This window comes from Hyperolius riggenbachi, chromosome 1 (genome assembly GCF_040937935.1).
Source record: "Hyperolius riggenbachi isolate aHypRig1 chromosome 1, aHypRig1.pri, whole genome shotgun sequence".
NCBI classification, from domain to species: Eukaryota; Metazoa; Chordata; class Amphibia; order Anura; family Hyperoliidae; genus Hyperolius; species Hyperolius riggenbachi.
The window spans coordinates 687,203,519-687,218,731 of NC_090646.1; the positions used below are offsets into that span (position 1 = coordinate 687,203,519).

General features: G+C 53.4%; 1 protein-coding gene across 1 annotated transcript in view; it reads left to right on the forward strand.

Moving 5' to 3' along the window:
• FAM221B (family with sequence similarity 221 member B) overlaps positions 1-15,213 on the forward strand; it is a 42,521-nt gene that overhangs the window by 16,552 nt on the left and 10,756 nt on the right. The window contains exons 4-5 of the mRNA XM_068253366.1: positions 13,177-13,380; positions 14,265-14,384. Of these exons, the coding sequence (XP_068109467.1) occupies positions 13,177-13,380; positions 14,265-14,384 (324 nt within the window). The remainder of the gene's footprint in view (positions 1-13,176; positions 13,381-14,264; positions 14,385-15,213) is intronic.

Sequence of the window (15,213 nt, forward strand, 5' to 3'; positions counted from 1 at the left end):
CTACTCCACGAGTCCATGGTCACGTGGACCCGCTTGCCCACAGAGTAGTCCAGGGAACGGGCCACGTTTTCCACCGCAAACTTGTGGAGTGCTGGGATCGCGCTCCTGCTGAAATAGTGGCGACTGGGGACTTGCCACTCGGGGATGCCAAATTGGAGCAGCGTCCGCATGGCGCTCCCCTCCTGCACCAGGGAGTAGGGAAGCAGCTGTGATGCCATGGCCCGGGCCAGCAAGCCATTTAGTTTGCGGATCCGCCTGTGGCTTGGAGGCAGAGGCTTGGTCAGACCCTGAAAGGTGTCGCTCAGCAGGGTCTGACGACACTGGGATGCAGGGGAGACAGAGGAGAGAGACGAACACTGGCTGCCAGCCTCAATGTCTGTGTCCTGAGCAGCCGAGGTGGAAGAGCGCTTGCGTGCTACTACTGCTGCTGCTGTGGGGGATTCACGACCCTGAGGGAGGGAGGATGCTGCTGCGCTGGTGGGCCTTCTGCTCTCAGGAACCCCTGCCAGCAGTGCCTGCTTCCTCTTAAAGTCCGCATACTCGCGGCAGTGGCGGCTTCTCAGGTGGCCCTGGAGGGATGAGGTACCCATCTTGCTCAGACTTTTCCCACGGCTCAATCTTTTGCTGCATAACCTGCACACCGCATACCTTTTGTCATCAGTACATTCCTCAAAGCAATCCCACACTGGTGACTTTAATTTACTGCGGCCCCCACTAGCAGAGGGTGCAGCGGAGCAATGTGTGGTAGTAGTTGCCGGGGGTTGCATGGTGGTGGTGCCGGCTGAAGCAGTGTCCTGTCTACTTCCTCCACGCCCACTGCTGCCGATGCCCCTGCCTGACATATGGCGATATCCTTGCCTAGGCCGAGGTGACTCGTCATCCTGCTCTGACCATTCTTCCACGGACTCAGCAGGCTGCGCATAGTTAGGGTCCACAACGTCGTCATCATCAGCAGCATCATCATAATCCAGCTCTTCCTCTGACTCCCCCGCCTCCTCTTCTGTCCCTACATCCCCAGACACAGACCCCTCTTCTTCATCACCAGAACTCAACAACGCTTGTGATTGTGGCCCGATCTCAATCTCTGCCACATCAGTCCCCAGTAAGTCCTGAGCTTCTTGCATCAGCAGGTTCCCAGATGCCGGACTGAGGGACAGAACGATGTCATCCTGGGAGGGCTGCTGACCAGTGGGTGCTGGGGTGGATGTCACAACAAGCGTGGGATGTTGGCTGCTGCTGCTACTGCTTGGAGTGGTGCTCACAGTAGAGGTCTGGGAGGAAGTCATGATGTCCATGAGTACGTCAGGTTCCATTTGCTCAACCACCACACGGGGACCAGAAACTTTAAAATATTTGGACAATGGCGTCCGCTGACTCGGCCCAGGCTTTGCTGCCCCCTTTTCTGCTGCATCACGACCACGTACAGCTGGGCGTCCTCTCCCTGGACGTGGAGCAGTCCCAGAAGTGGCTGAGGCAATTGAACTCCCTTTCCTCTCACCCCGCGAAACCCTGCCAGACATGTTGCTAGTAATGAATCACTGGATGCAGTGGGCACAGTACAAGGTCACTGAAGGATGCAGTGGGCACAGTACAAGGTCACTGAAGGATGCAGTGGCCACAGTACAAGGTCACTGAAGGATGCAGTGGGCACAGCAGTGGGCACTGGATATACAACTAGGTCACTGAAGGATGCAGTGGCCACAGTACAAGGTCACTGAAGGATGCAGTGGGCACTGGATATACAACTAGGTCACTGAAAGATGCAGTGGGCACAGTACAAGGTCACTGAAGGATGCAGTGGGCACAGTACAAGGTCACTGAAGGATGCAGTGGGCACAGCAGTGGGCACTGGATATACAACTAGGTCACTGAAGGATGCAGTGGCCACAGTACAAGGTCACTGAAGGATGCAGTGGGCACAGCAGTGGGCACTGGATATACAACTAGGTCACTGAAGGATGCAGTGGGCACAGTACAAGGTCACTGAAGGATGCAGTGGGCACAGTACAAGGTCACTGAAGGATGCAGTGGGCACAGTACAAGGTCACTGAAGGATGCAGTGGGCACAGCAGTGGGCACTGGATATACAACTAGGTCACTGAAGGATGCAGTGGGCACAGTACAAGGTCACTGAAGGATGCAGTGGGCACAGTACAAGGTCACTGAAGGATGCAGTGGGCACAGTACAAGGTCACTGAAGGATGCAGTGGGCACAGCAGTGGGCACTGGATATACAACTAGGTCACTGAAGGATGCAGTGGCCACAGTACAAGGTCACTGAAGGATGCAGTGGGCACAGGATATACAACTAGGTCACTGAAGGATGCAGTGGGCACAGTACAAGGTCACTGAAGGATGCAGTGGCCACAGTACAAGGTCACTGAAGGATGCAGTGGGCACAGCAGTGGGCACTGGATATACAACTAGGTCACTGAAGGATGCAGTGGCCACAGTACAAGGTCACTGAAGGATGCAGTGGGCACAGCAGTGGGCACTGGATATACAACTAGGTCACTGAAGGATGCAGTGGGCACACAAGGATGTCACACTGTGTAATGAGATGCTCATATGCCAGCGAGCGAGCGAGCAGTGGGCACTGGGCACGGCACAAGGTCACTCACAGAATGAATGAACAGCGCTGGCAGAGAGTGGCGGCGCCGGCGGTGTGACTGGCTGCCTGCAAATAGTACAAGTGTATAACTGTCACTGGAATATACAAGTGAACACTGCAGCTGCACTAACCTGCCTGCCTGCACTCTACACACAGATAATCCCCACTCCCACTACACTGCAGCACTGAACCTGCCTGCACAGCACTACACACAGTTAAATAATCACTAGACTCCCACACTCCCACTACACTACACTGACTACAACTAACTACAGCAATCACTCACTGACTAGCTAACTGTGTACAGTATAAGAGCAGTGTTAGCAAAAAAAACGCTTTGTTTTTAACACAATAAATGTACTTGCTCAAACAACAATGGCCTGGAGATAATCCTCTCAGCACCACAGTCTAGTAGCAAGGACAGAGCTTTTCCATCATGGCCGCCGCTTTATATTCAGGAGGGGAGGGCATAGCTCCCCTCCTGTGATTGGTTGCTAGGGCCTGGCTGGGGCACTCTGATTGGCCTGCAATGTGTCACTTCCGCATAGTTTGACGCATTTCCGCAAACCACAACTTCAGCACCGGGTTTCACGAGCGTGAATGCGGATTTCTGTCCGCATTCACGCGAAGCCGAAGTAGATTTTCGTGGTTGAAAATCTATTCACGGATTTTCGTGTCCGAGGCGGAATGCGTCAAAATGGTCGTGAATCCACGCGTAAGCGTGATCACGACCTGGCGGTGAGCACCACTGCTTGCAACCCCTCCAGCAGGTCGTTTACGGCATGCTGAAACGTGGCAGGGGCGTTCTTCATCCCAAAGGGCATCATTGTGAACTCGAAGAGGCCGAAAGGGGTGATGAAGGCCGACTTTTGTCTCGCGTCAGGTGCAAGTGGTATCTGCCAGTACCCCCAGCTCAGATCCAGGTACCTGGCAGACGCCAGCGTATCCAACAACTCATCGATGCGAGGCATGGGGTAGGCATCTGAAGTGGTGATGGCGTTCAACTTCCTGTAGTCCACGCAGAACCGAGTTGTCTGGTCCTTCTTGGGGACCAGGACAACAGGGGCTGTCCAGGCACTACAGGACTTTTGAACAAACCCTAGCTCCAGCATCTCCCTCACCTCTTTCTGCATGTCCGCTTGCACCTCTGGGGAGAAGCGGTAAGCGGATTGCCTGATGGGGGGGGATGGGTGCCCGTATCTACCCTATGCACTGCCAGACTGGTCCGCCCAGGGACACCGGAGAAGGTGTGCTGGTACGGACCCAGCACCTCCTGCAACTGCTCTTGCTGGGACGAGGAGAGTTGTGGGTTGACGTTTAGGTCGCTGTCCACATCTCGTATGTCAGCCAGCATGTCTAACAGGGGGTCTGCCTCTCCCTGCTCTAACCGGCTGCACACTGGCAGCACATACTTGGTCCTGTCATGGTGGGCCTTCAGCATGTTAACATGAAAACTTTTCTGTTTCCTGCCTCCCATGTTCACCAGATATGTCAGAGGGTTTAACCGTTGCACTATAGTGTAGGGTCCCTCCCAGGCCGCTTGCAGCTTGTTCTGCCTCACTGGAAGAAGGGCATACACTTTGTCACCTACTTCAAATGACCTCTCTCCAGCAGTGCGGTCATACCAGAGTTTTTGTTTGGCCCGAGCCTGGGCCATGTTTTCCGTTACCATTTCCGCGAGGGACTCCATCTTGTCCCTGAATTTAAGAACATAATCAACTACAGAGACATCTGTGGGGTCCCCCTTGCCCTCCCACGTCTCCCGCATCAATTGTAGGGGTCCTCGGACATTCCCACCATACAGGAGCTCGAACGGGGAGAACCTGGTAGATTCCTGCGGCACCTCCCTGTATGCAAACAACAGATGTGGCAGATATCGTTCCCAGTCCCCACCTTGCGACTCAACAAACGTGGTCAGCCGTTGCTTCAGCGACCCGTTGAACCTTTCACACAGTCCATTGGTCTGCGGGTGGTAGGGACTGGAGACAATGTGCATCATCTGTATCTTTGTACACAGGGCCTCCATGAGTCCGGACATAAACTGGGATCCCTGATCAGAGAGCATCTCCGCAGGGAACCCGACTCGGGAGAAAATGTTAAATAGCGCATCCGCTACTTTGTCCGCTCTCAGGGAGGAAAGTGCCATAATCCACCACCGTCAGGATGTATCGTTTGCCACTGCTGCTGGGAGTAGGCAACGGTCCAATTATGTCGACTGCCACTCGGTGAAATGGCTCACTGATGATTGGCAGGGGACACCAGGGAGCTTTGCGGGGGTTCCCAGCCCTTTTTACCTTTTGGCAAGCGACACATGAGCGGCAGTAGTTTATCACGTCTATCCGCATTTTAGGCCAGTAGAAATGTCCCTGAATACGGTCAAGGGTCCTGTGGATTCTCAGGTGCCCGGCCAGGGGGATGTCATGTGCGGATTTCAGCACATGCCCCCAAAACGCGCTAGGTACCACAAGCAACTTGGCATTCAGCCCAGTTTCCCCTCCGGTGGGTTGTACTGGCTCACTGTACAGCTTACCACCTTCTCAGTACACCTTGAATGCCGACCCGAGGGGCTCAGAAACCTGTTTTCTGAGGGCCTCGAGACTAAGGTCGGTCTGGAGTGCCTGCCTGAAGGCAGCACTATCAGTTTCAGCCAGCTGGCCAGTGGCATACGAGGTCAGTGGCTGAAAGTCATCATCCCCGGGGTCAGAGGAGGTAGAGGAGGCCTGGAGCCCCATCCACCTGTTCTGAGCTCAGGTTCTGAGCAGCCTTGCTGCGAGTCACCGCTAAGACAGGTATAGCCTCAGAGGGGCACATTTCAGAGTTAGCCACATCAGTTTCACATGCAGGAGTGACCATAACAGGTATAACAACATTTTCATGACAACTTACAGGGGTAGCATTGAACACAGGTACCTTTGATCCAAGTACTTGGGAACCCGGTATCCTTGAAAGGGGCACATTTAACCCACCTCCCCCATGTTCTTGCCCCTGGGTGCAAAGTACCTGAGTGTGGGTGGAGTGTCCGTCTCCGTCCTGGGGTTCCACAGGGCTTGGGGCAGGTTCATAGTACGACACAAGCTTGCCCAGGTCAGTCCCCAGCAAAACAGGGACCGGCAATTGGTCCAGGATCCCCACAATCTTCTCTTGAACCCCCACCCCCCAGTCGATGGACACCCGAGCTTGGGGAATGTGAGAAAGAGTGCCCCCCACTCCAGTGAGGGTGAGGTACTGGTCAGGAATGATGGCCTCTGCGGGGACAAGGTGTGCACGCACCAGAGTGACATCTGCTCCGGTGTCGCGGAAACCAGTGACAAGCTGGTCATTCACAGTAACCAGCTGGTGATTGCTCGTGATGGGGGAGTTCCCTGCCCCCTTGGCAAACATCAGGTTGGATGCGGCTCCTGGTTGGGGTACACTGGCGGGTGGTGTCTGCCGCGGGCGAGGTGCGGGTGGTCCAGGTGCTGGGGTGGTCTGCCTCCGCTCCGGAGAGGTGAACTTCATGTGTCCCGTCTTGTGGCAGTAGTGACAGGTGACCCCTCCAGGGGCTGCAGTCCTGGGCGCAGCAGCTGCGCTGGGTGGCTCCTGTGGCTGACGGCTCACAGGGGCAGGAGAGTCTGCCGGGGTATTGGGCTGACCTCCCCTCCAGCTGGATGGGACAGTTCTGCGTGCATCAGGCACCCGGGTAGTCGCAAAAGTCTCAGCGAGGTCTGCAGCGACAGTTGCTGACGCAGGCTCCAGCACAAATTGTCGTACCTCAGCAGGGCAAATGTTCAGAAATTGTTCTAGGACTATTAAGTCCTCCAGGACATCATAAGACCCTTTGGTGAGGCCAAGGGCCTGATTCACAAAGCGGTGCTAACAGTTAGCACGCTGGTGAAAAGCCCTTTATCACACCTAAACTCTGTTTAGGCATGATAAGTTTAGGCATGATAAGTTTAGGTGTGATAAGTTTAGGCATGATAAGTTTAGGTGTGATAAGATTTTAGGCGTGATAAGTTTAAGCACGAACTGGGTTAGCACCGCAGTGCACAGCTGATCAAAAGTTTTGCGCTAGCAAAGTCTGGTGCACTTTGCATTGAGATTAATAGAGCTGCTTTGCGTGCGGGACTTTGCGCGTGATCTAAACTTATCTAAACTTATCATGCCTAAACTTATCATGCCTAAACTTATCATGCCTAAACTTATCATGCCTAAACTGAGTTTAGGCATGATAAAAATGGTTATCACGCCTAAAGTCTTTAACTGGGTTATCACCGCTTTGTGAATCGAGCCCCTAGAGTCCACTGGCGGAGTGTGGTGAGCAAGCTGCTGACCACATCTCGGTAGGAATCAGAAGACTTTTTCTGCCAGGACCTGAACTTTTTGCGATAGGCTTCTGGCGTCAGCTGGTATTTAGTAATGATAGCGTCTTTTATAGCAGCATAATCATTATCTTTTTCCGCAGGTAACTCTGCGAAAGCATCAAGCGCTTTGTAGTGCAGCAAAGGTGTCAGATGTCTGGCCCACTGGTCTTGGGACAGACGATACTGACGGCATGCTTTTTCAAAAGACCGCAAAAACAAGTCAATGTCTGTGTCTTCCTCAATATTAGCAAATTTAAATTTTGCACTTACGGGTGATGCTCCTTCAGCAGGGAGGCTGGGCGGTGAACTCCGGCTGGCCTGTTGCACTTTTGCCATGTTTAGCTCATGCTGTCGTTAGAGCTCCCGTTCTGTAGCAGCCGCTCCCGTTCCTCTCGCGCTCTGCAGATTGGCGCGCCTCACGTGCTTGCATGTACTGCATGTACTTTTCCAGGTCAGTGTCCATCAGCTTTCGTAATGCCAGCTGCATTACCGGGTCAGCACCCATGGACAGTCCAGTACTGGCCGGTTCCGGGCGAGTACTTTCAGCAACTCTGGGATTGGGGTCCACACTGACAGTCTCCTGCGTAACTGTTGCCGCATTGCCCGCAGGATGCTCAACCTCTGTACGCCTAGGATCTTCAGTCTCTGGTTCCCTTCGACTTGAGTCAGATGGGCCGACGTCCACTTCAGCGGACACATCCAGCTCCCGCAGTTGCTGGCTATCCCATTGAAACAAGTCATTTACCATGTCCTGTTTGTTCTTGCGGAGGGTGTCAATGCCCCGCAGCGGACAAAGATTTTCCAGGTCTGCTTGGCACATGAGCTGGTAGTTCCCGGACATTTCCATGCCAAATAAAATAAAACTTTTGGGGAGGGTTACTGGCTACACAGTCTCTCTGTATATATAAAAAATATATTGCATTCCAGCTACACCAACAAATTAGTTCGTTTCTTGATAGCGCTATCTTAGATACTTTCAGCACAACACAGATCCCAACCACTGCCAAACACTGTCACAGGAGCCCTTGGTGGCCAGACCGCAAATTGCCTTCCAATCGGTTTCAGCACACCAATCATGCAAGCTGCGGTTGCGATCAGTGGGCAGAAACCGACAGAATTTGGGCAGCAGCCCAACCAGAAGGGAGCCTGTGAGGTACGGTAATTATAACTTACACACTATTTCAGGGTATATCTGCCGCCACCACCACTGGTATGGGCCAGTGGTCCCTACCGACTGACTGACTGATCCTACAAATAAAATGGTTAAAACACGCTGTATTCTGTCTAGATATCAACAATAGTAGCGTCTCCTCAGAGACCTGAGTTCAGTTTCGGTGTATGGCTGTATAGCAGGTGTAGCGGAACAGTAAGCGACTTTGATAAAGTCTTTATTTATGTGCAATATAAATAATTAACATATACAGAAAATCGTTAAAATCAACAATTATTGAGACATGAGATAACAGTATAAAAGAAACTAAAAGGGATAAAAAATACTTAGATTTGTGGAAGATGTCCTTTTGTGGGAAAAACTTGTAGAGTCCCTTTTGTTTCAGCTTAAAGTTCAGACCAGGTGGATGCCAGCATATCCTCAAGCTGGCACAGATGTGATCAAGATGGTGTTTCAAGGTGGAGGACACTTGCGTTTCAGCCTGTCACTAGTTTTATCACCCATCGCTGCGGGGAGTGGCTATGACAGGCACAAGTCCAGCCTCGGGAGGATGGAGCAGGGGCTGTCCCATCCTTACAGACCCTCAGACTGGCAGAATTCTAGTTTGGCCCGTCTTGGGGTGCACGTGGGAGCAGTTAAAACCTATACTGCATATTCACACTCAGCATGATTGTACGAATCCTAGGACATGAAATATGACAGGTCTATCATGAGAATTCCCCCCCCCCCCCCCCCGTCTCTTCACACCCATATTGCTATGAGAGTTTAGGGGACAGAGTTCTGGGAATTTCACAGAACCGGCACCGGGACTCATGCTACACTTTCCCCACATTTAGCGAAGCTGTCATCTCAGGAACCTCAGAAATATGACAGATCTGGGAAGTTATGGATTATGCTATGAGCCTCAGGTCATTCAGGGTGTGTGCTGGTAACTGGCTTCCCTTTGATCCTTACCAGGGAGCAAGGTGTCAAGACCCCCCGGGGATTCGTAGCCTGCCTGGCTGAATCTAGGCCTCCTTATCAGAGCGAAACAGCTGGCATATCCTCTGAGAGGGGCCATTAGCTCTCCAGGGGGGCCGAGGAACCAGCTTGTCACAGCTATGTGCTAAACGCAATTAACTTCCTTTCCCAGAAATGTCTATCTTAAAACCAAAGTTTGTCTTTCTGAGCCCTGCAATAGATGTGCGAATGATTGCGGTGATCAGAAACGGCTGCTGGATCTGCGATTTTTCTGCATTTTGGACGACTGGGCGTCGCCTGGCGTCACACAGGCCATGTGCAGGCAGCTGGAGGCAGTGGTGGGGTATGCTTAGCAGTACTTTATTGGAGGGCAGGCACAATAAGGGGGGAGGAGGATACACAGCGGCCCCTTAGGCACAGTAGTGTGGCATACGTATTGTCTGGCGGCGGTCAGTGTGGCGTATGTATTGTCTGGCGGCGGTCAGTGTGCCGTACATTTTGTCCTGGCGGTGGTCAGTGTGGCGTACGTATTGTCTGGCGGCGGTCAGTGTGCCGTACATATTGTCCTGGCGGTGGACAGTGTGGCGTATGTATTGTCTGGCGGCGGTCAGTGTGCCGTACATATTGTCCTGGCGGTGGTCAGTGTGGCGTACATTTTGTCCTGGCGGTGGTCAGTGTGGCGTATGTATTGTCCTTGCAGCGGTCAGTGTGGCGTATGTATTGTCTGGCGGCAGTCAGTGTGGCTTACGTATTGTCTGGCGGCGGTCAGTGTGGCGTACGTATTGTTTGGCGGCGGTCAGTGTGGCGTATGTATTGTCCTGGCGGCGGTCAGTGTGGCGTATGTATTGTCCTGGCGGCGGTCAGTGTGGCATATGTATTGTGTGGTGGCGGTCAGTGTGGCGTACGTATTGTCTGGCAGTGGTCAGTGTGGCGTATGTATTGTCAGTGTGGCGTACGTATTGTCCTGGCGGCGGTCAGTGTGGCATATGTATTGTCTGGCGGCAGTCAGTGTGGCATATGTATTGTCTGGTGGCGGTCAGTGTGGCGTACGTATTGTCTGGCAGTAGTCAGTGTGGCGTATATATTGTCCTGTCGGTGGTCAGTGTGGTGTATGTATTGTCAGTGTGGTGTACGTATTCTGTCCTGGCGGTGGTCAGTGTGGTGTACGTATTGTCCTGGCGGTGGTCAGTGTGGCGTATGTATTGTCCTGGTGGTGGTCAGTGTGGCGTATGTATTGTCCTGGCGGCGGTCAGTGTGGCGTATGTATTGTCCTGGCGGCAGTCAGTGTGACATATGTATTGTCTGGTGGTGGTCAGTATGGCGTACGTATTGTCTGGCAGTGGTCAGTGTGGCGTATGTATTGTCCTGGCAGCAGTCAGTGTGGCATACACATTCTCTGGTGGCGGTCAGTGTGGCGTATGTATTGTCTGGCGGCGGTCAGTGTGGCGTACGTATTCTGTCCTGGCGGCGGTTAGTGTGGCGTACACATTGTCTGGTGGTGGTTAGTGGCGTATGTATTGTCCTGGCGGTGGTCAGTGTGGCGTACGTATTGTCTGGCGACGGTCAGTGTGGAGTACGTAATATCCTGTCGGCGGTCAGCGTAGCGTACATATTGTCCTGGCGGTGGTCAGTGTGGCGTATATATTGTCTGGCGGTGGTCAGTGTGGCGCATGTATTGTCTGGTGGCGGTCAGTGTGGTGCATGTATTGTCTGGCAGTGGTCAGTGTGGCGTATGTATTGTCCTGGCAGCGGTCAGTGTGGCGTACGTATTGTCTGGCGGTGGTCAGTTTGGCTTACGTATTGTCTGGCAGCGGTGAGTGTGGCTCTTATATTGTCTGGTGGCGGTAAGTGTGGAGTACGTAATGTCCTGTCGGCAGTCAGCGTGGCGTACGTATTGTCCTGGCGGTGGTCAGTGTGGCGTACGTATTCTGTCCTGGCGGCGGTCAGTGTGGCGTACGCATTGTCTGGTGGCGGTTAGTGTGGCGTATGTATTGTCCTGGCGGTGGTCAGTGTGGCATATGTATTGTCCTGGCGGCAGTCAGTGTGGCGTACGCATTGTCTGGTGGCGGTTAATGTGACTTATGTATTGTCCTGGTTGGTGGTCAGTGTGGAGTATGTATTGTCCTTGCGACGGTCAGTGTGGCGTACATATTGTCCTGGTGTCGGTCAGCGTGGCGTACATATTGTCCTGGTGTCTGTCAGCATGGCGTACAAATTGTCCTGGCGGTGGTCAGTGTGTCGCTCATATTGTCTGGCGGCAGACAGTGTGGCATACGTATTGTCTGGTGGCAGGCAGTGTGGCGTACATATTGTCCTGGTGGCGGGCAGTGTGGCGTACGTATTGTCCTGGCGGCAGTCAGCGTGGCGTACATATTGTCCTGGCGGCAGTCAGCGTGGCATACATATTGTCCTGGTATCGGTCAGCGTGGCATACATATTGTCCTGGTATCGGTCAGCGTGGCGTACATATTGTCCTGGCGGTGGTCAGTGTGGCGCTCATATTGTCTGGCGGCGGGCAGTGTGGTGTATGTATTGTCCTGGCGGCGGTCAGCGTGGCGTACATATTGTCCTGGCGGCGGTCAGCGTGGCGTACATATTGTCCTGGCGGCGGTCAGCGTGGCGTACATATGGTCCTGGCGGCGGTCAGCGTGGCGTACGTATTGTCTGGCGGCGGGCAGTGTGGCGTACGTATTGTCTGGCAGCGGGCAGTGTGGTGTACATATTGTCCTGGAGGCGGGCGGTGTGGCGTATATATGTTCCTGGCGGCAGTCAGCGTGGCGTACATATTGTCCTGGCGGTGGTCAGTGTGGCGCTCATATTGTCTGGCGGCGGGCAGTGTGGTGTACGTATTGTCCTGGCGGCGGTCAGCGTGGCGTACGTATTGTCCTGGCGGCGGTCAGCGTGGCGTACATATTGTCCTGGCGGCGGTCAGCGTGGCGTGCATATGGTCCTGGCGGCGGTCAGCGTGGCGTACGTATTGTCTGGCGGCGGGCAGCGTGGTGTACATATTGTCCTGGAGGCGGGCGGTGTGGCGTATATATGTTCCTGGCGGCAGTCAGCGTGGCGTACATATTGTCCTGGCGGCAGTCAGCGTGGCGTACATATTGTCCTGGCGGCAGTCAGCGTGGCGTACATATTGTCCTAGCGGTGGTCAGTGTGGTGCACGTATTGTCCTGTCGGTGGTCAGCATGGCATATGTATTGTCCTGGCGGCAGTCAGCGTGGCGTACATATTGTCCTGGCGGCAGTCAGCGTGGCGTACATATTGTCCTGGCGGCAGTCAGCGTGGCGTACATATTGTCCTGGCGGCAGTCAGCGTGGCGTACATATTGTCCTGGCGGCAGTCAGCGTGGCGTACATATTGTCCTAGCGGTGGTCAGTGTGGTGCACGTATTGTCCTGTCGGTGGTCAGCATGGCATATGTATTGTCCTGGCGGCAGTCAGCGTGGCGTACATATTGTCCTGGCGGCAGTCAGCGTGGCGTACATATTGTCCTGGCGGCAGTCAGCGTGGCGTACATATTGTCCTGGCGGCAGTCAGCGTGGCGTACATATTGTCCTTGCGGCAGTCAGCGTGGCGTACATATTGTCCTGGCGGCAGTCAGCATGGTGTACATATTGTCCTGGCAGCAGTCAGCGTGGCGTACATATTGTCCTGGCGGCAGTCAGCGTGGCGTACATATTGTCCTGGCGGCAGTCAGCGTGGCGTACATATTGTCCTAGCGGTGGTCAGTGTGGTGCACGTATTGTCCCGGCGGCGGTCAGCATGGCCTATGTATTGTCCTGGCGACGGTCAGTTGAGAGCAGGGAGAAGCAGAGAGTCAGCTCTCACTTGCAGTGAGTAGGGGAATATAACAAATATATTCCCATACTAATTACCTGGCCTGTCCTCTAGTGGCATAATTCATGGTCCGGCCATTGCTAGCACCCGGATTACAGCGGTGCAACACGTATGTGGCGACGTAGCTATAGCATTATAGCCATAGCGGTGCCAGATTTGGTGCTGTGGAGCTTCATCCATGTGGAAGTGCCTCGTACTATTGTTATGCCTCATGCTATTATTATTATGATAATCCAGCTAATGTCTCCTGTGCAGGGCAGAGAGGCGGAGTTCCATGCACCGTCGGGTCCTGCACCTGTCCAGCATTTTCCTTCATCCCATCCTCTCCAGAGGAGGTAGGCGAGTTCTGGTTACGGAAAAGGCCGGGGTTCGACCCAGAGACATGGAGAGCCAAATGTTGCTGTAAACATTCTCATGAAGACCACCAGCCCACCGGCAGCCACGCCTGCAGAATACAAGGTGAGACGCTGACCCCTTCAGTCCAGAAACCCCCCAGATACCTCTGTGTCCTACAGCTCTTACCTATGGAGACCAGGTGTGACCCGCATTACTGTCCTGGTGCCCCCAGGGAGGAGGTGGAGGTCCAGCAATCTTCTCTGGGCCTCATTCAGTCCCTAGTGATAAGTGCTGGCTATTGGTGAAATCACCATTCAGTTCACACCGCAGTGCCGACACATTAATAATAGCTGGACAGAAGCTGCAAGAAGGAAAGTGGTCTCAGTCACTCTGTCAGTGAGTTCAGATAAGGAGGGGAGTTCTTATGCCGGAAATGAGGGAAGATCAACACTAAAGCTGGCCACTAACGGTCCAATTTCTAGCGAAAAATCATTTGAGCGATCAGAAATTCTGATCGGATTGTTTGTAAATAATCTCTGTTGGTGGACACAATCGATTATGAACGAGTGAAAAAAATGTCCGAATGAACTTTCGTCGAACCAAAATTTGGAATTTCTTGTTGGTTGTGATAGATAGGAAGCAAAGATTGGTTCGGTGATGGTGTGGTGAACGATGTATTACAATATTTCACTTCCTATCAGAATTTCTGATCGCTCAAACGATTTTTCGCTAAAAATTGGATCATTAGTGGCCAGCTTAAGCCTGTCACCTGTCTTGTAAAAGCAAAACTCATCTCTTCAGGCAAGCATACTCTCCTAGCTAGGACACCGCCCACTGACCGCCATTTCTACCACCCCATACACAGCTTCCCTTCACCTTCTGTCCTATACCTTATCCCTTTAGACTGTAAGGCCCTTTGGCCAGGCTTCCATAGACAGGCCGTGAGTACCTGGGACAGTCAAGCATTAGCGATGGTCTTCACAGCCTCCATCTTGTCCTCTCTGCAGGTTGTCGCTGTTTGACATTCGAGTCCAGCTTCCTGTGTGCTGCATGTGACAGGAAGTGGGGGGCACACTGCACATACTTCGAGACAACACAGGATAGGAAGGCTGGCAACCTGCCACATGGTAAGTACCACCCTGCAGGCACAGGGCTTCAATGGCACACGGAAAACAATAGTACTACAGGAAACCTGGAACACATATGTGGCCATTGAAGTCAGCACACCTGATCTACATACCCATGCAGAATGACTTACAAAGCGGGGTCCCTCTGCTTCATGCAACCCCTCCCTTACACAGACATACCACCCCTGCACTCAGCCCCTCCTCTACACAAAGATCCCACCCCTGCACAAAGATTACCAATACTGCATGCAGCTCCCTCCTCTGCACTCAGCCCCCTCCCCTACACAAAGATTCCCACCACTGCACACAGCTCCCTCCCCTCCACAAAGATCCTACCCATGTACACAAGCCCCTCCCCTGCACTCAGCCCCTCCCCTACACAAAGATCCCACCCCTGCACAAAGATTACCAATACTGCATGCAGCTCCCTCCCCTGCACTCAGCCCCCTCCCCTACACAAAGATTCCCACCACTGCACACAGCTCCCTCCCCTCCACAAAGATCCTACCCATGTACACAAGCCCCTCCCCTGCACTCAGCCCCTCCCCTACACAAAGATCCCACCCCTGCACAAAGATTACCAATACTGCATGCAGCTCCCTCCCCTGCACTCAGCCCCCTCCCCTACACAAAGATTCCCACCACTGCACACAGCTCCCTCCCCTCCACAAAGATCCTACCCATGTACACAAGCCCCTCCCCTGCACTCAGCCCCTCCCCTACACAAAGATCCCACCCCTGCACAAAGATTACCAATACTGCATGCAGCTCCCTTCCCTGCACTCAGCCACCTCCCCTACACAAAGATCCCACCCCTGCACAAAAATTC